The 19,429-nt window shown below is 47.6% G+C and overlaps 1 protein-coding gene across 1 annotated transcript in view; it reads right to left on the bottom strand.

The window, feature by feature from the left end:
• The window catches only part of myo15aa (myosin XVAa), a 581,049-nt gene that overhangs the window by 162,410 nt on the left and 399,210 nt on the right, over positions 1 to 19,429 (bottom strand). Inside the window, 2 exon segments of the mRNA XM_086002218.1 lie at positions 6,055 to 6,148; positions 6,991 to 7,147. Of these exon segments, the coding sequence (XP_085858344.1) occupies positions 6,055 to 6,148; positions 6,991 to 7,147 (251 nt within the window).

The raw sequence follows: 19,429 nt of genomic DNA, 5'->3' as shown, positions 1-19,429 counted from the left end.
GAGGGTTGGGGGAAGGGAGTGGGAGGGGAGAGTGGGGTGGGAAAACGATGTGGGAGGGGGGTGGGGGAGGGGAGGTTTGGGGGAGGGGAGTGGGAGGGGAGAGTGGGGTGGGAAAACGATGTGGGAGGGGGGTGGGGGAGGGGAGGGTTGGGGGAGGGGAGTGGGTGGGGAGAGTGGGGTGGGAAAGCGGGGTGGGGGAGGGGAGTGGGGGAGGGTTGCGGGAGGGGAGAGTGGGGTGGGAAAGCGGGATGGGAGGGTTGGGGGAGGGGAGTGGGACGGGAGAGTGGGGTGGGAAAGCGGGGTGGGGGAGTTGGATGGGTGAAGCAGCACAGGTCCAGCCATTTGTTATACTGGAATTGCAGCCCCAGCAATTGCCCCCTTTGAGCCCCCAGTGAAGCTGTGGATTTCCTTCCCCAGGTGGGCTCGTGTGCCTGCCTCCTCCTGGTGTAACCAGCCACCTGGTGGATCCCAGGCTGGGACCAAGGAAGCTCCCGACACACTCCGCTGGTGTTAGGAGATGGATGAAGGTTCTTCCCCAAACAGGTATCCAGGAATCTTGCAGCCTAACTCCCAGGCCTCCCGCCACTCCTGACAGACATGGGCTGGGAACGCTCCAGAAAGGGCTGCAGATTTTCGAGGCCCCTATCTATTTATATAAAAGTCTGTGCCTTGTGCCTCCATCGTATCTAAAATATCACACACCGTTGGCTTACATAAATTCAAAAACCAGCAACAGATAGGAACAAAAAGCAGCTTAAGAAAGACAGTAATTTCCTGCTGGTTTCTTACAAGCAGTTGCTAATCTACAAAAAAAGGTTCCCCGCCAGAAATTCGCCAATAATCACCAAACCTATTCACAGCAATTAGATCTTGTGGCGAAATGCTCTTTTGTAGCAGAATAATATTTTGTATGTTTTATGGGCTAATGTGTGTATTGATTTCTTTGTGGGTTCAATGACGAGACATTTATGAAAGAGAATGTCTTTTAATCTAAAGCTTGTTCAACTCTTTTAACAGCATTTACAGGAGACATCATGCTAGTGATGCATCTAGAACGAAACTAAAACTAAACCAAACTGCTTGTCTCTGTCACATGACCTCTGCTGGTCAGGCATAAGTAATCAATACATGCAAACATGCTGATAAGGCATCATAATCAAACAGGCAAATAACATCACTATTTGCTGATATCATTACATCTCCCTTTCTTAAAACAAAAGTATTTTACTTTTAACTAACAACATGTTTTCTTTGTATTAATCTGCATTTTATCGGTAACACTTAATGAACTTACATTATCATTATCATGATCAAGGTTTTTTAACCTTGCTTTGTGTGTTCACATGAACTATGTAACTACACTAGAACTTGAAGAAAGAATAAGATAACATTACTTCCTTCTATAACAATAGTCCTTAAATTTGCTCAATGAGTCTCTCAGGAGGCTTCACATGTCTTGAGGATTTTCTGATTGATTGTCCTTGAATCTGAGTTGTTGCCTCAGATGATGTGTTCTCAGCTGTGTGATCAGGTTGTTCAACAGTATCAGTCTCTTGACCTGCTGTGGCTGGTCCCATGAGAAGATCTCGACGATTTCTTCTCAGAACAGCACCCTCATCTGTCTGAATGGTGTATGATCTTGGTTGAACTTCACTCAGGACAGTTCCCTTCTGAGTCCATGTTTTTTTTTGTCTTTGAACCTTACTTGGTCACCAGTGTGGAGTTCAGGTAGGTTTTGTGTTCCTCTGTCATAGTAGTACTTTTGCTTTTCTTTCTGTTGTTCTTTGAACTTCCTCACTTTCTCCCCCTCTTTTGTTTTCAGGAGGTTCTCCGGGATGGGTAGGTTTGACCTTAGCCGACGTCCCATCAGGAGTTGGGCTGGTGACTTACCACACTCGAGCGGCGTTGTGCGGTATACAAGCATGCTTTGGTAGAAGTCAGTTCCACTGTCTTTTGCCTTGTACATCAGTCTTTTCACTGTCTGGACCGATTTTTCCACTAGTCCATTGGACTGTGGATAGTGAGGACTTGACGTTGTGTGGACAAAGTCCCACTCTTTGGCAAAGTGTCGGAAACTTGCATTGTAAAACTGGGGTCCGTTGTCTGTGAAGACCTCGCTTGCCACGCCATGTCTGGAGAATATGGCTTTCATACATGTTATCACAGCATCTGCAGTGGTGGTGTGCAGTCTACAAACCTCTGGATACAGGGAGTAATAGTCTGTGACTACAAGATAGTCCTTCCCTTGACATACGAATAGGTCAGCGCCTACCTTCTGGTAAGGTCTGTCTGGTGCTGGGTGTGGCTTTAGTGGTTCTACCGGATTGCTTGCTCGATATTTCAGGCATATTGTGCAGTTTGACACCTCATTTGTCACATCTTGGTTGATTCGTGGCCAGTACATCACCTCTCGTGCTCTTTTCTTACACTTTTCGATTCCCAGATGTCCTCCATGGATCTTTTTTAACATCTCTTTTCTCAGACTCTTTGGGATAACTATTTTACTTCCTTTGTAGATGATGTCTTCGACCACTGATAGTTCTGCCCTGCAGTTCCAGTACTCTGCCATGTCAGGTGAGCAGTCTTGCTTCATGTTGGGCCATCCATCCAAGATGCTTTTCCTCAGTCGTCTCATTGTTTCATCTTTGTTTGTCTCATTCTTTATGAGCTCCATTTTTGCATCTGCTATGGGCAGTGCACTTGTGATCATGTCCACATAGGCGTTCACGTCTTCATCCGTTGTGGTGTTTGCGGGCTCACTTGGGTCTACAGCTCTGGACGTGTCTGCTGTATACATCAGATTACCCGGTGTGTACGCAACATTCAGTGTATAGCGTTGCAGCCTGATCATCATTCTTTGTATTCTAAGCGGACAGCTATTTAGTGGCTTTTGGAACAATGCAATCAAGGGCTTATGGTCAGTCTCTACACTGATTGCTTGTCCTGCCACAAACTGGTGAAATCTTTCACAGGCGTATGTGATGCTGAGCAGCTCCTTTTCTATTTGAGCATATCGCGTCTCCGCGTCTGTCATTGAGCGCGATGCATATGCAATAAGTTGCCAGTAGTCATATTTTTGCAGAAGAACGGCACCGAGCCCACTCTGTGATGCATCTGATGATATCTTGATGGGTCTCGCTGGGTCATAAAACCTCAGAACTGGTTCCTCTGTGAGCAGTTTCTTTAGATCGCTCCATGACTTCTCATGCTCATGATTCCATTCCCATTCTATGTTCTTTTCAGTTAGTCTTCTCAGTGGCGCCATCTTTTCTGAGAGGTTGGATATGAATTTACCCATGTAGTTAATCATTCCATTAAACCTCTGCACGTCCTTTTTGCATTGTGGCTTTGGCATATTCTCAATGGCGGACACCTTTCTGGGATCTGGTCTGATGCCCTCACTGCTAAGGATATCTCCCACGAATGTCAGTTCTGTCACCCCGAGCTGGCATTTCTCTCTATTCAGCTTCAGGTTTGTTTTCCTTGTTGCTTCCAGCACTTTTTTCAGTCTCTCGTCATGCTCAGTTCTCGTGGTTCCCCATACTATGATGTCATCCATTGATGTATCAACTCCCTCCAGGTGCTCATAGATCATATGGATAGTTTTGTGATACACTTCAGGAGCTGAGGCAATGCCAAATGGTAACCTTAGGAATCTGTATCTGCCAAATGGACTGTTGAACGTGCACAGTCTTGAACTTGCTTCGTCCAATTTCATCTGCCAAAATCCTGATGATGCATCTAACTTGCTGAAATACTTTGCATTTGCAAACTGTGCCATGATTTCCTCACGTGTAGGAAGCTTGAAGTGCTCTCTCTTTATTGCTCTGTTTAGATCTCTTGGATCCAGGCAAATTCTGAGCTTTCCATTCTTTTTGTCCACAACGATGAGGGAACTCACCCACTCAGTTGGCTCATCTATCTTCTGAATCACGTTCAGGCTTTCCATCCTGTCCAACTCTGCCTTCAGTTGCTTTTGAAGAGCAAACGGAACTTTTCTGCATGGATGTATGACCGGTGTCATACTTTTATCTACTCTGATCGTGTGTTCTCCTGGAATGCAGCCTAGACCCTTAAATAGGTCGTTGTACTCTTTCATGAGTTCATCATAGACTGTCTCTCCTTCGCTTTCCACAACGAGGACTCTCTTTACCAGGTTCAGTCTCTCACAGGCTTTTAAACCTAGTATGGCTTGCACATCCTTTGGCACCACGATTAATGCTAGCGTGTGCTCTCTGTCCTTGTGTGTTACTTTGACAATGCATCTTCCTTTCACTGGTATATCAGTACCTGAGTATCCTGTCACTTTCACTTTTATTCCATGTATCTTTGGTCTGGGTCTAATTTTCTTAAAATCAGTCTCTGATATCACATTAACTTGTGCTCCAGTATCCAATTTAAATGGAATGTGTATGTCATTCACTTTTAGTGTCAACATCCAATCTCTTTCTTCTTTTTTGTTTTCAGACACAACATCTACATAGAACTCCTCTATCTCACTTTCATCTACTGTATGGACCTTGCTTTGTTGCGCTTGGTTCTTACAGCAACGGGCATAATGGTTGTTTTTGTTGCAACTATTGCATGTTTTACCGTATGCTGGACACTTTCTTGGTGGATGCTGTGTACCGCATCGACTACATGACTTTCGGTTGCCCCTTTCATTTTTGTTCGCTGGCCACGCCTCTTTTTTCACATTGGCGCTCTTTTTGTTAAACGGTTTGTGTCCGTTCATTCTCACTGCATCCACGTTGCAGCTACTGTCACTGAACAGCTCCTTTGCCTGCAACTTCACAGTCTCTGTAGCCCTACACAGTGCTATGGCTTTTCCCAGGTCTAGATCTTGCTCTCTTAGCAGTCTTTCCCTTAGACCATTATCTGGAATACCACACACCAGTCTGTCTTTTATCAGCGAGTCTGTCAGTCCCCCAAATTCACACGATTTGCTTCTGTTTCTCAGTTCAGTCACATACTGATCAATAGTCTCACCCGTTTTCTGTACACATGTGAAAAATCTGTGCCTCTCAAACATCACGTTACGTTTAGGTATGCAATAGGCCTCAAACTGTTCCATTATTTTATCTAGTTTCATTTTGTCTCCATCAACAGCGAATGTGAAGTTATTATACACCTCCAGCGCTTCATCACCCACGACATGTAAGAACAGTGATGATTTCTTTTTATTACTTTTCTCGTCAGCTCCGATTGCCGCTAAATACAATTCCACACGTTGTTTGAATCTCCTCCAATTTTCAGCCACATTACCTGTCAACTGAAGCTTCACCGGTGGGTGTAATCCTTCCATTTTTTCACTTCGTTAGCTATTCTCCAATGGTAAGCAACGATGTTCTCTTTTGGCTTGCTAATCTGTGGCGAGCTGATTTAACTTCAGATTTTTCCTCTTCATCTCTTTCAATCACTTCTGACACCATGTATTGATTTCTTTGTGGGTTCAATGACGAGACATTTATGAAAGAGAATGTCTTTTAATCTAAAGCTTGTTCAACTCTTAACAGCATTTACAGGAGACATCATGCTAGTGATGCATCTAGAACAAAACTGAAACTAAACCAAACTGCTTGTCTCTGTCACATGACCTCTGCTGGTCAGGCATAAGTAATCAATACATGCAAACATGTTGATAAGGCATCATAATCAAACAGGCAAATAACATCACTATTTGCTGATATCATTACAATGTGGTCCTTTTTAAACAACATGTCCTCCAACTTGCTCAGACAGCACTGTGGGGTCGACTAACCTGAGCGGGCTCAGGCACACGGCTACAGCCAGCTCCCGACACCCTGCCTCTTGCTCCTGACACATGCACTCTGCCCACTCCCTCAGCGGAAGCTCCAGAAATCCCGTGGGAATATAAAGTGGGTGGAGAACAGTCATTCACGAGTTTTCACATCCTTTATTTTCACGTTTGCAATTGGGAACGGAGTATTTCCCAGGAGATCTGCCCCCTAATGTCAGCCTTAAACTATAAAAAGCCACCAGCCGTGTAATAAAGATCCAGAGTGCGACTGTTCCTTAGTGACGCTGCATTACCTGGGATACACGTGGCATTTTTTGTCCTTTCAAAATAAACATGGCCTCTTCATGGGGGTCCGATTTCTTAGTGAATATCTTGCCACCTTCTTTTCTGACAACAAGAAAACACAAGTATTCAATCTTATCCACACACTGAGCTTATCACGAGCTTCAGTCCTTTAGTGTTTTCTACTGGGAAGCTACAGATCCGTTTCAGAATTTTGGTCAATTGTAGGTGAATGGACCAAACCCTGTCCCACTGCTCCCATTGTACAGAATCCCAATGGACCAAATCCCTTCCCATTCATTCCCATTGTACAGGATTCCAATGGCGCAAACCTTCCCATTCACTCCCATTGTACAGAATCCCAATGGACCAAATCCCTTCCCATTCACTCCCATTATACAGAATCCCAATGGAGCAAACCTTTCCATTCACTCCCATTGTACAGATTCCAATGGACCAAATCCCTTCCCATTCACTCCCATTGTACAGAATCTCAATGGAGCAAACCCCTTCCCATTGCTCCCATTGTACAGAATCCCAATGTACCAAACCCCTTCCCATTGCTCCCATTGTACAGAATCCCAATGGAGCAAACCTTCCCATTCATTCCCATTGTACAGAATCCCAATGGATCAAATCTCTTACCAGTTCCTATCACTCTATAAAATCTCAGTCAACTGAACCATCTCCCATCCTCGCCATGCTCTCTGCTAGCACTCTTCCCTAATGGTACAGGTGGCATTGGTAACTCCACCCATGTAATCGTGAGTGCAAACCCGCACCCTACTACTGAGCGACACAGGCCATCTATCGAGGCTTTATGCCAACATGACACCCACACTTGGCAAGGTGTAAACCCACATGCTACTCGTTAGCTGGCACACCCTGTCAATGAGCTGTGCCAACATGACGCCAACACTTGGAAAGGTACAATCACTCAGTTTTACCTGATTGGCCCAGCTTGTTTCCAAGTTGCTGGATGCTCGTATTGCTTGATGATATCCTTGATGTTGTGTGTTGGCTCTGGAAAGTGCTCTGAATTGAGTGTAGTGTGACGGACAAGGTCTTGTGTTGCAACATTGAGTTTTGGGGTTTGAGCAGCACCTGTATTTCAGGGAAAGAATTAATGCAACAATTGTGTGTGGTATTACTTGTAACACATTTCCAATAATGAGAATGATGCAACATGTTGGTAACAAGGCAGTAAACAGTGCTGTGATATCACAGTCTCAGGTAAATGAGTCACCACCTGGTGAATTCCCAATCTCAGCAGGCACTGGATAGAAATGGTTCGATGGTTCCCCTCCCCAGAGAGGCAGGAGCAATGAAACAGGGATTCAATCTGGTCCACTCTTGTGCCCTTTCTAGTGGTCTTGTATGGAGACCAAGGCTTGGGAATGATTCTGCTGCACCATGGTCGGGAATCAGAGTGTGGCACAGAAACGGGATCGATTCAAAAAGCTCAGGGACGCCAGTTCTAAGGAACAGAACATTTTCCATTTTGGGCCCCCAAGCCCAGAATCCATCTCAGGGCGTCTGGGGCACAACGACAGTGAGGGGGCAACAATCGGAGTGGCACCCAGTTATGCCAGGTCCCCACCTGGTTTCCTCAGGCAAAAGAGGTCAGAGGGGCAGAGGTCAGAGAGACAGAGGTCAGAGGGGCAGAGGCCTTCCTGAGTCCATACAATTTCCAGATAAAGTTAAATAAAAAGAGGTTGCGCCTGAACTGCTGACATCAGTGTTCAGCGCCATTCACAACTCCTCAGATAATGAAGCAGTCCATGCCCGCATGCAACAAGACCTGGACAACATTCAGGCTTGGGCTAATAAGTGGCAGGTAACATTCGCGTTACAGAAGTGCCAGGCAATGACTATCTCCAACAAGTGAAAGTCTAACCACTTCCCCTTGACATTCAACGGCATTACCATCGCCGAATCCCCCACCATCAACATCCTGGGGGTCACCATTGACCAGAAACTTAACTGGATCAGCCACATAAATACTGTGGCAACAAGAGCAGGCCAGAGGCTGGGTATTCTGCGGCGAGTGTCTCACCTCCTGACTCCCCAAAGCCTTTCCACCATCTACAAGGCACAAGTAAGGAGTGTGATGGAATACTCTCCACTTGCCTGGATGAGTGCAGCTCCAACAACACTCAAGAAGCTCGACACCATCCAGGACAAAGCAGCCCATTTGATTGGCACCCCATCCACCACCTTAAACATTCACTCCCTCCACCACCGGCGCACCGTGGCTGCAGTGTGTACCATCTACAAGATGCACTGCAGCAACTCACCAAGGCTTCTTTGGCAGCAACTCCCAAACCCATGACCTCTTCCACCTAGAAGGACAAGGGCAGCAGACGCATGGGAACACCACCACCTCCAAGTTCCCCTCCAAGTCACACACCAGCCTGACTTGGAAGTATATCGCCGATCCTTCATCGTCACTGGGTCAAAATCCTGGAACTCCCTCCCTAACAGCACTGTGGGAGTACCTCCACCACACGGACTGCAGCAGTTCAAGAAGGTGGCTCACCACCACCTTCTCAAGGGCAATTAAGGATGGGCAATAAATGCTGGCCTTGCCAGCGACGCCCACATCCCATAAACAATAAAACAAAATCATGCAGCGGGATTCCCGCGTCGGGTGCCAATACAGTGCATGAAACCTGCGAGGTGCTGAAAGGCCCTGGCTTCCTTACCATGGATAGATACAAGTTGATTGGTGGCTGTAAGGAAACCCTGCTTCCAGGAAAAGTGCTCATTCTTCCTAAACTCTTTGCACCTTCTGCCAGACCCACTGTCACTGCCTTCAATGCAACGCCCCAGCTCACACCCCACCCCATCTATCGATCCCAGGGACACCTATCAAACTATCCCAGGGACAGCTATCTATCTATCGCAGGGACAGCTATCGATCTATCCCAGGGACAGCTATCGATCTATCCCAGGGACAGCTATCGATCTATCCCAGGGACAGCTATCGATCTATCCCAGGGACAGCTATCGATCTATCCCAGGGACAGCTATCGATCTATCCCAGGGACAGTTATCGATCTATCCCAGGGACAGCTATCTATCTATCGCAGGGACAGCTATCGATCTATCCCAGGGACAGCTATCGATCTATCCCAGGGACAGCTATCGATCTATCCCAGGGACAGCTATCGATCTATCCCAGGGACAGCTATCGATCTATCCCAGGGACAGCTATCGATCTATCCCAGGGACAGTTATCGATCTATCCCAGGGACAGCTATCTATCTATCGCAGGGACAGCTATCGATCTATCCCAGGGACAGCTATCGATCTATCCCAGGGACAGCTATCGATCTATCCCAGGGACAGCTATCGATCTATCCCAGGGACAGCTATCTATCGATCCCAGGGACAGCTATCGATCTATCCCAGGGACAGCTATCTATCGATCCCAGGGACAGCTATCGATCTATCCCAGGGACAGCTATCGATCTATCCCAGGGACAGCTATCGATCTATCCCAGGGACAGCTATCGATCTATCCCAGGGACAGCTATCGATCTATCCCAGGGACAGCTATCGATCTATCCCAGGGACAGTTATCGATCTATCCCAGGGACAGCTATCTATCTATCCCAAGGACAGCTATCGATCTATCCCAGGGACAGCTATCGATCTATCCCAGGGACAGCTATCGATCTATCCCAGGGACAGCTATCGATCTATCCCAGGGACAGCTATCGATCTATCCCAAGGACAGCTATCTATCTACCCCAGGAACAGCTATCGATTTACCCCAGGAACAACTATCTATCGATCCGAGGGACAGCTATCGATCTACCCCAGGAACAGCTATCTATCGATCCCAGGGACAGCTATCTATCGATCCCAGGGACAGCTATCGATCTATCCTAGGGACAGCTATCGATCTATCCCAGGGACAGCTATCGATCTATCCTAGGGACAGCTATCTATCGATCCCAGGGACAGCTATCGATCTATCCCAGGGACAGCTATCGATCTATCCTAGGGACAGCTATCTATCGATCCCAGGGACAGCTATCGATCTATCCCAGGGACAGCTATCGATCTACCCCAGGAACAGCTATCTATCGATCCCAGGGACAGCTATCTATCGATCCCAGGGACAGCTATCGATCTATCCTAGGGACAGCTATCTATCGATCCCAGGGACAGCTATCTATCGATCCCAGGGACAGCTATCGATCTATCCTAGGGACAGCTATCTATCGATCCCAGGGACAGCTATCGATCTATCCCAGGGACAGCTATCGATCTATCCTAGGGACAGCTATCTATCGATCCCAGGGACAGCTATCGATCTATCCCAGGGACAGCTATCGATCTATCCTAGGGACAGCTATCTATCAATCCCAGGGACAGCTATAATAATATAATAATAATAATAATAATCAACTTTATTGTCATTGTTAGTGCACAAGTGCAGTACAACGAAATGTAGGCTTGCAGCTCCCGAGAGTGTACATTTAGATTAAGACATTTAAATATTCAACATTCATTTGTCTTGTAATATATTAACATAAACATAACCATAATAAAGTGCATTGGCAGATGTGCAGGCTTTAGAGTTTATTTGTGGAGTTCAGTAGGATGACAGCCCTGGGAAAGAAGCTGTTCCTAAATCTGGTCGTTCGGGTGCGAATGCATCTGTAGCGTCTCCCAGATGGCAGGAGGGCGAACAGACTGTGGCTGGGGTGGGTAGTGTTAGAATAAAATTTTGCTGGACAAGATTGCTGGACAAGATTTTGCTGGAAAAGACACAAACAACAAATTAGCTGACTGGGACTAATTGAATCACTGCACAATGAGACATGCCACGCTTACGCATGGCTGGAACAAAGTTCATCTCATGTCCTGACTGGGACTAATTGAATCACTGAGGACTAACAAGGTTCACTGGTATCCTATTATCGAACTAATCACCTGTACCCTATTATCGAACTAATCACATTCCGCCGGTGATGCGGACGGAACAAGACGGAACGAAGACCTGAAGAGGCAGAATTGGCAACACAAGTGTGTAAACTCCTGACTGGAGGAAAATAACGATATGCGCTAATAAATGAATTGGTTGGATGAATGTAAATGATCTAAAACCAACTTCTTGGAATTGTATATAAGCTCAGCACGTACTACAATCGGGGAGAAGGTGCTCTCGAAGACCGCGTGGTTGCAGACGCTTCTCCCAGAGCTCTGTCATTTAATAAAGTTGTCTCTCTTACTCAAAGTCTAGTTTCCGAGGAATCATTTTTCCTACAACAAATTGGCGCTACGAGCAGGGTGCCACGGAGCTGAACAGTCATTCGAATCAGTGACCAGGGTGAGTAGTCAGATTTTTGACCGCCCATAAATCAGAGACACTCGACAAGGCGACTGAACGGCAAAGCGGCACCAAAACGAATCTGGGACACAGACTGAGTGGGTAAGAGACACGACTTGATTTGTATGTGTGTATTTGTATTTGTGTAAAGTAACTAAGAAAAACCTTGGACCAGGAGGACACTTGTCTCAGACACCTAGCTTCAGGCCGGTTGTTAAGAGGGCAAATGCCCCACGCGAAGGCCAGGACCATGAAGTAGGTGCCGAGACTCCAAGGTGTTCTAAAGTCGTGATACTAGCCGAGTATGGTTAACATTTTTCTGCATTATATCATGTTGCTAAGCGAACTAGGAGATTATTAGTGTCGGTGTTGTAGGACCCTGATCAGGTAAAACAGACACCGGGGAGGGGTAGAAACCCCGTCCAACAAGCAAGCGTTACACGACCGGGCAGTTTTGAGAGAAAGACAAACCCGGACCTCTGAGAACGCTGGCATAGAGTGCGACAAGAAGCTCGGGTATTCTCGGAAGGAAAGAATAGGGGGGCTCTCTAAGGAACAGATCTCCAGACACGAAGGAACGATCGGTGAAGCAGCGACGATGTCAGGTGAGGAAGTTAAGAGGGGACCTTCGGGCTCCCTCACATATTCTTATATGACAAACCGACAGTCGTTAATTAAGAAAATGCAGAAAGACGGTTGGGATGTGTCACAGACTTTAGAACTCCAGAGAAGCTGGTTGACTAAACAGACAAAGGATAAAACCAAGAAGGCAGGAGTGTTATTAGTACACCAACTAGCAGGACTCATTGAACAAGTAAACGTAATAAAGAAAGTTGCACAAGATAAAGTACAGATGGTTATGGAACTCGAGACAAAGGCGAAATGTCAAGCAAAGATTATAAAGGAATTAGAGTGTAAGGTATACGAGGGGGGGCGAATGGGGACCTGTCCAGACACCACCTCCCTTCCCCCATATTACAGTGCAGAACCAACAGCCCCTGCAGGCGAGGGGGACGTTGAAATAGTCGAGATGGCTCCTGTGAGTCGGGGCGAGACATTGGCTAATCCCACCGCCAGTTACAAACCATTCACTCCCGGGGAAAGACAACAGATCATGACCGTCTTAGGAAAACTCCAGCCCCGGAGTCAGAATGTTAAATTCTGGACGGAACTTAACGCCGTCTGGGTAGGGCACCAGTTGCACCTCAGGGATATTCACCAATTGGTCCGAGCAGCCTGCCCTGCGGACAAGTGGCGACTTGTGGCAGGCGGGCATGCAGTTCAACCCGCTCAAGACTACAGCGGAGGGCGTTGGACACACGTGGTAGCCCTCACTGACGAAATGGACGCCCAACAGCCGGCATTTGCCCTTTTTAAGACAGAGGTCCAGAGGGTCCTAGGTGATTCCCCCACGAATTGGAATAGAATCACAACAACCAAACAACAAAAGGGTGAGGGAGCGTCAGAATATGGAGAACGATTATTCAATATCTACCAAGAGAGCTCGGGCCAACAAAATGCCATTAGGACGGACCCGGCCTTTATACAGGCATTTAAGGATGGCTTGTCACCCAGACACCAAGGCATCATTAAGATGGGGGTAGTAACCGCCAGAAACTATGATGACCTGGTAGAATGGGCTTGTGGGGTAGATGGAAGTGGGATGGAGGATAAGGATAAGGTTAAGGTAAAGCAAGAGAAGGTAGCAGCCGTGACTAATTGGGAATCTGGAACCCGACCCAAGAAAGGACCATGCCACAACTGTGGAAAGATGGGCCACTTTGTAAAAGAATGCAAAGGGAAGAAAGTTGACAAACAGTGCAATTATTGCGGAAAACGGGGGCACCTAGAGGCCGCCTGTTACGGAAAACACGGCAGGCCTAGTGAGGGGCAAAACACCCTAACCGCCGAAGAATATAAGGAATGGCAGGAATATAAGCGTAGTAGTTGATGTCCTGTGGCCTCCATAAAAGGTAAAAGGGAGGGGAGAATTTATGTGTCTGCACTAGTAGGGGGCCGACAATGTGAAATGCTGGTGGACACAGGCGCATCAGTTTCCATCACTAACCTCCCCCTCCCCACGACTAATAAGTCAATACTCCTGCGAGGACTCAATGGCACTAAAGTGCCAGCTCACTTGAGCACCACGCAGCTGGTGGAAATCGATAATATATACCTCCCCATGAAATTCTATGTGTGTAAAAATAATGAAGGTACAATATTAGGTAATGATATAATGAGGGAGTACAAAGCAATAATTGATTGTGGCAAAGGAAAGTTAACATGGCCAAAGGCGGATGGCCGTAAGGAAAAGATTAGACAACTGGCAAATAATACTGGCACCCTTGGGGTGGCCACCGTAACTACCAGGGACTGGCACGAAGATACGGGAGGATACGGAGCCATTTGTGATTCCGTGATTGGGGTATGGGCTGAAACAAAGTTAGATACAGGAAAAGCTAGTATCGACCCTATTAAGATTCCCGGACCAGAACACAAGCCGCACCGCCAGTACCCAATAAAGGCGGAGGCCAGGAAGGCAGTCGTGGACATAGTGAAGGGGCTGGTAGAAAGGGGTATCCTGAGGGAAACCACGAGCACTACTAATTCCCCCACATGGCCAGTAGAGAAACCTGATGGGAGCTATAGGTTGACTATAGACTATACGGCCCTCAACAAGGTCACTCCTAAATCACACCCCATCGTTGCCAGTCCCTCAACAATTTTGAATGGGCTATCCCCTGAACAGAAGATATTCACCGTTTTAGACATAGCTAACGGATTCTGGGCACTCCCATTAGATCCGGAATCACAAGAGAAATTTGCATTCACAGTAGGGGATAAACAATATACGTGGACCCGATTGCCACAGGGATTCCATAATAGCCCAGCTATTTTTCACCGCGTCATAAGTGATATCCTAAAACAGATAGAAGTACCTAAAGGAAGCACTATTTTGCAGTATGTCGACGACATACTAATAGCCTCGGAAACGAAGGCAGACCATCTGGCAACCCTATATTTAGTACTAAGGGCCCTAGAGACGGCTGGCCTCAAGGTAAGCCCTAAAAAAGCACAGATAGGAAAAACTCAGGTCCTATACCTGGGACATCTAATCTCCCAAGGACTTAAAGAAATGCCACAGGACAGGAAACACGCTGTCCAGGGCATGCCGAGACCCGTAACAGTACGCGGAGTCAGGAAGGTACTGGGGCTCTTTAATTACAGTAGAAATTTTATCCCGGGGTTCGCTAAATTAGCAGAACCTATACAAAGATTAGTGAAAGGGGGTAAACCCGCGTTGGAACCGATAGATTGGGGACCGGAACAAGAGGAAGCTTATACTCAACTAAAGTCTGAGCTAGTATCAGCCCCAGGGCTAGGACTGCCAGATATGAGTAAGGACTTCCACATACATTGCAACAATGAAGAAGGGTTTTACACAGCAGTGGTTACACAGGATCATGGGGATAAAAGAAGGCCCGTCGCCTACTATTCCACAGCGGAGGGACCGGTAGTCACAGGGCTCTCCCGGTGCATAGCTGCATTGGATTGTGCGGCTTGGGCAGTAAAGGTTAGTGAGCTGATAGTAATGACAGGAAACATTATATTGCACACTAAACACACGCTGGTAGAGATGCTGAATACCGGAAAATTAAGATCCGTCTCGAACATGAGACGTGCCAAGTGGGAGGCCATCCTCCTCCCTCCGAGTAAAGCAGTGACCATTGTTAGAGACACAGGGGAGAACCCAGCAGAAGGAATACTGGGAACTGGGGAGCCCCACAACTGTGGGGACGTAGATATGAACCTGGAAGAAGATAGGATAAAAGACACCCCTTTAGCGACAGCGGAAGAGACGTTGTACGTAGATGGTTCACGCAAGTATATGGATGGGCTGCCCCAAACGGGGTGGGCAGTGGTTAATGGCGAATTAAAAACCGTAGAGTCAGGACGGATTGATGGAGGCCTATCGGCCCAAGTGGCAGAGCTAGTGGCTCTCACCAGGGCACTAGAGTTGTCAGAGAATAAAATCGTGAACATTTACACAGATAGTAGGTATGCCTTTGGGGTGGTCCACGATTATATATGACTACATGGGGTAGGAGGGGGTTTATTACTATGGGAGGCAATCCCATAAAACACCAGCTGAGGATAGAAGCCCTCCTAGAAGCTAGCGACAAACCCCAACAGGTAGCAGTTGTAGTGTATGTACCCGTCTACCTTTAAGGGAACTATTGAATGTAACCGTTCACCTTTAAGGGAACTACTTTAGGTGTGGCACTATTTGTTTGGCTTCTGTATACTGTAATACCGATAGTGACCACACCAGTATATAAGTGTTGTAGCAGGATTTCTGGGGCAGATTCGCCCGGACCTTCGAATAGTAAAGACCTGTTTTGTTTGTTACTTCTGAAGTCTGTGTATTTATTAACTGCACAACCCACAGACTTTACAGTGGCGACGAGTCCGATCGTACCCTGCGGCAAGATTACCAAAGCAAGAAGAGCGTCGAAGAGAGGCAACCGCCCTCGTCGTGCTGCTGGAAGAAAACACGAGGCTGCAGCAGGAGAAAGGTGGAAGACTTTAGCAACAAAAGCTTCCATTAGCAACAGGCACTGACTACCCTTCTACCATGGTGCGGAGTGAGCCGATCAGCAGGGAACAAGGCGGCCGAAGAGACTGTGAGTAGGGGAAGGTGTAGAAGTGGCATAGTGGTTAGCACTGTTGCCTCACAGCGCCAGGGACCCGGGTTCGAATCCAGCCTCGGGCGACTGTCTGTGTGGAGTTTGCACATTCTCCCCGTGTTTGCATGGGTTTACTCCGGGTGCTCCGGTTTCCTCCCACAGTCCAAAGATGTGCGGGTTAGGTTGATTGGCTATGATAAATTGACCCTTAGTGTTAGGGGGATTAAATACGTGGGGTTACAAGGATAGGGTGGGATATGTGTTGGTGTAGGGGTTACGGGGATCGGGTGGGATATGTGTCGGTGCAGGCTCGATGGGCCGAAATGGCCTCTATCTGCACTGTGTGGTTTCTGTGATTTCTGTGATTTCTGTGAAGTATCCGGGGCAGAGCACTCGACCTCGGTCGAGGGGGAGCTGTGCCGGCCAAAAGTCGGGTCCAACGGCGTCGGGTGACAGCCGGACCGCGATCGGCGGGAAAAATCCGGGCAGCGGCCGCAGCCACGAAGCGCTGAGCCTGCGAGTAGGCGTGGGAAGAGAAACCCAGCTGCAGCCGGGGAGGGAAACACCGGTCTGCGAGAGGGCTGGGGGAGGCGAACGGGAACCGTGCGGGTGAGAGCCGGGTGCGGAGAGAGAGACTGCGAGGAGCCAGTCCAGCGGCTGAGCTGTTCTCCACCAACGGGGTACTCAGAGCCGGCAAAACCGAACGTGCGGGAGTGGGTGAGAGACACAGCCGAAAACGGGGTGAGAGACTGCGCGAGAGCCAGTCCAGCGGCTGAACTGTTCTCCACCAACGGGGTACCCAGGGCCGGTAGCACCGAACGTGCGGGTGAGAGAGCGACAGAGCCGGGGACGGAGAGACTGCGCGAGAGCCAGTCCAGCGGCTGAACTGTCCTCCGTTAACGGGGTGTACCCAGCGCCGGTAGAGCCGTGCGGGCGGGAGGAAAAGACATAGCCGAGTAAGGGGAGCTGTGCGGAAGCCAGCCAGCGGCTGAACCTGTCCGCTGTGGGGGAAGCGTACCCCTTCCACCGGGAAGAAACGTGGGAAGCCGCCATTAGGCGGAGAAGACGCCAGAAGCGGGAAACTGCCATTGAAGTGGGCGGGGCGAGAAAGGAAGAGCGGGAAACCGCCATTTTCGCGGGAAAACCGCCATCTTAGAAACAAACAAATAAATAAGAATACTTAAAGAAATACTGGTGCTGCTCCCAAGGGAAGAAAAATGCCTAAGCGAGGGAATATTAACGACTTTAATTCTGAAATAGAAGACTGGGCCACGTACGTGGAACGCATCGAGATCTATTGTGAAGCCAACAAAATAGAGGAAGACGACAAGGCGGTAACATTGTTAAACTCGATGGGCGCAAAGACATACGGGCTCTTGAAGGATTTACTAGCACCAGCTAAACCGACGGATCAGTCTTTCGAAGAGATTGTGGTTGTTCTGAAGGACCACTTGAACCCCACACCGTTGATGTTGGCTGAACGATTCAAATTCTATGCAAGAACGCAACGGAAAGACGAAAACAACGCAGAATACTTGGTCGAACTGCGTAGGCTAGCGAAATACTGTCAGTTCGGAGGGAATCTGACAGAGGCACTGCGAGACAAGTTCGTAGGCGGATTGTCCAAGGAAGGGACGCAAAAGCGCCTACTAGAAGAGAACGACCTTACACTTGACAGGGCTGTCCTTATAGCCGCATCACACGAAGCCGCAGCGAAAGGAACGGCGGAAATGCAACTAAAGGCGGCGGCGCTCGGGGTGGACCAAATTACCTCGAGTACAACAAAATGCTATCGTTGTGGGAAGACAACACACGACCAGAATCAATGCTGGTTTAAGAACCAAGAATGTAGGAAATGTGGCAAACTGGGTCACATCGCTAAGGTATGCCGGTCAGGGAAGAAGACCAACAACCAAAGGAAGCCATCACAAGAAAAGTACAACAAGATATACAAGGGGGCTGAGAAGAGTTCAGACGAACAGAATCCAGACTCAGATCCAAACGGCCAGGAGCTGGGTAGTCTGAGTATCCACCATGTGAGTAAGGAAGCTGACCTACAAACTATCTGGGTCATGCTAAAAATAGCTGGAGTCCAAGTGAAAATGGAGTTGGACACTGGATCAGCTGTATCAGTCATAAATCGAGGGGATTACCACCGGCTATTCTCACACATACCCTTAAGAGATACCAAGTTCGTATTGCAGACATACACGGGGCATAAAGTATACCCCATGGGAAAAATAAGAGTCAAGGTGAGAGATAGGGGTAAAGAACACCCAAGAATGAACTTGTATGTACTACATGAGGGAGGACCACCACTTCTAGGACGGGAGTGGATCAAGAAAATAGACATGGAATGGCACTACCAACAAGCAATGACGAGTGAGGACTCGGTGCAGACAAGCAGCTCAGACTCTGAGCCGGAAGACGATAAGTCCAGCCCACGTATGAAAAACAAGGTTAACATGAACTCACTGGCTAAGGTTGGAAAAACGATGGCGTGCATAAAGACAGAGAATTCTGAGTCTGTCCAAGTCACAGACATATGCATTACGGAGGAACACCGAGCTCGAACTCAACGTTATTTCAAAGTACGACAACAATTCGAACAATTAAGTTACCGTCTCGTACAGGAGATGAAAACAATGAAAAAGTTCTATGACACCGAATGGGAGAGTCTGGAAAGACAACAGAACCTGCTGGCTCAAGCAGAGAGCGACCATAAAGCCATCGTGACCAATTACCGATCACATCTCCCTTATGATGTTCAGGAGTTAGAATATTTGCATGATCTAGAGATACAGCATAAAGGCAAACCACGCTGCACTGAGGATTTTGTTCTGCAATTGGAGACGGAGCTACTGCAGGCAAGGTTAAGAGAAGCTGAATCGCAGTGTGCACTTAAAGGAATGCAGAAAAAAATCTTGGACATGGAAAAGAGAAACGCTTCTTTACCTGATGAGAATAATTTGGCCATGTTGCAAGAGGAGCTTATCACTCAGTTAAATGAAAATAAAGGGAAAATGACTGAGATAGGCTGCAAGAATAAAGAAGATTTGATGGCAGTGAGACTTCGAGAGGCAGATAGCATAGCAGCCTTGGCTGAACTCCAACAGGAAATTGCGAAAGAAGCAAATGAAGAGGAATCTTCAGGAAGCCGGGATTTTATTCCAGTTCTTCTCTACGACTCCTTACAAGCAGAGTGTGAGAAGTGGAAAGAACAGTATGAACAGGCCCAGGCTACAATTCTGGAGGGGATTAACTCGGCAACCTCCGAAAAGCTAGTTTCAGTAGAAGCATATGAACAACTAAAGGTTGAACATGAGCAAGAAGTCCAAAGGCTGCAGGAAATTC

Source organism: Somniosus microcephalus, chromosome 11 (assembly GCF_052327205.1).
Source record: "Somniosus microcephalus isolate GS21.2 chromosome 11, FLI_Smic_1.0, whole genome shotgun sequence".
NCBI classification, from domain to species: domain Eukaryota; kingdom Metazoa; phylum Chordata; class Chondrichthyes; order Squaliformes; family Somniosidae; genus Somniosus; species Somniosus microcephalus.
This window is presented reverse-complemented; position numbering and strand designations above follow the sequence as displayed.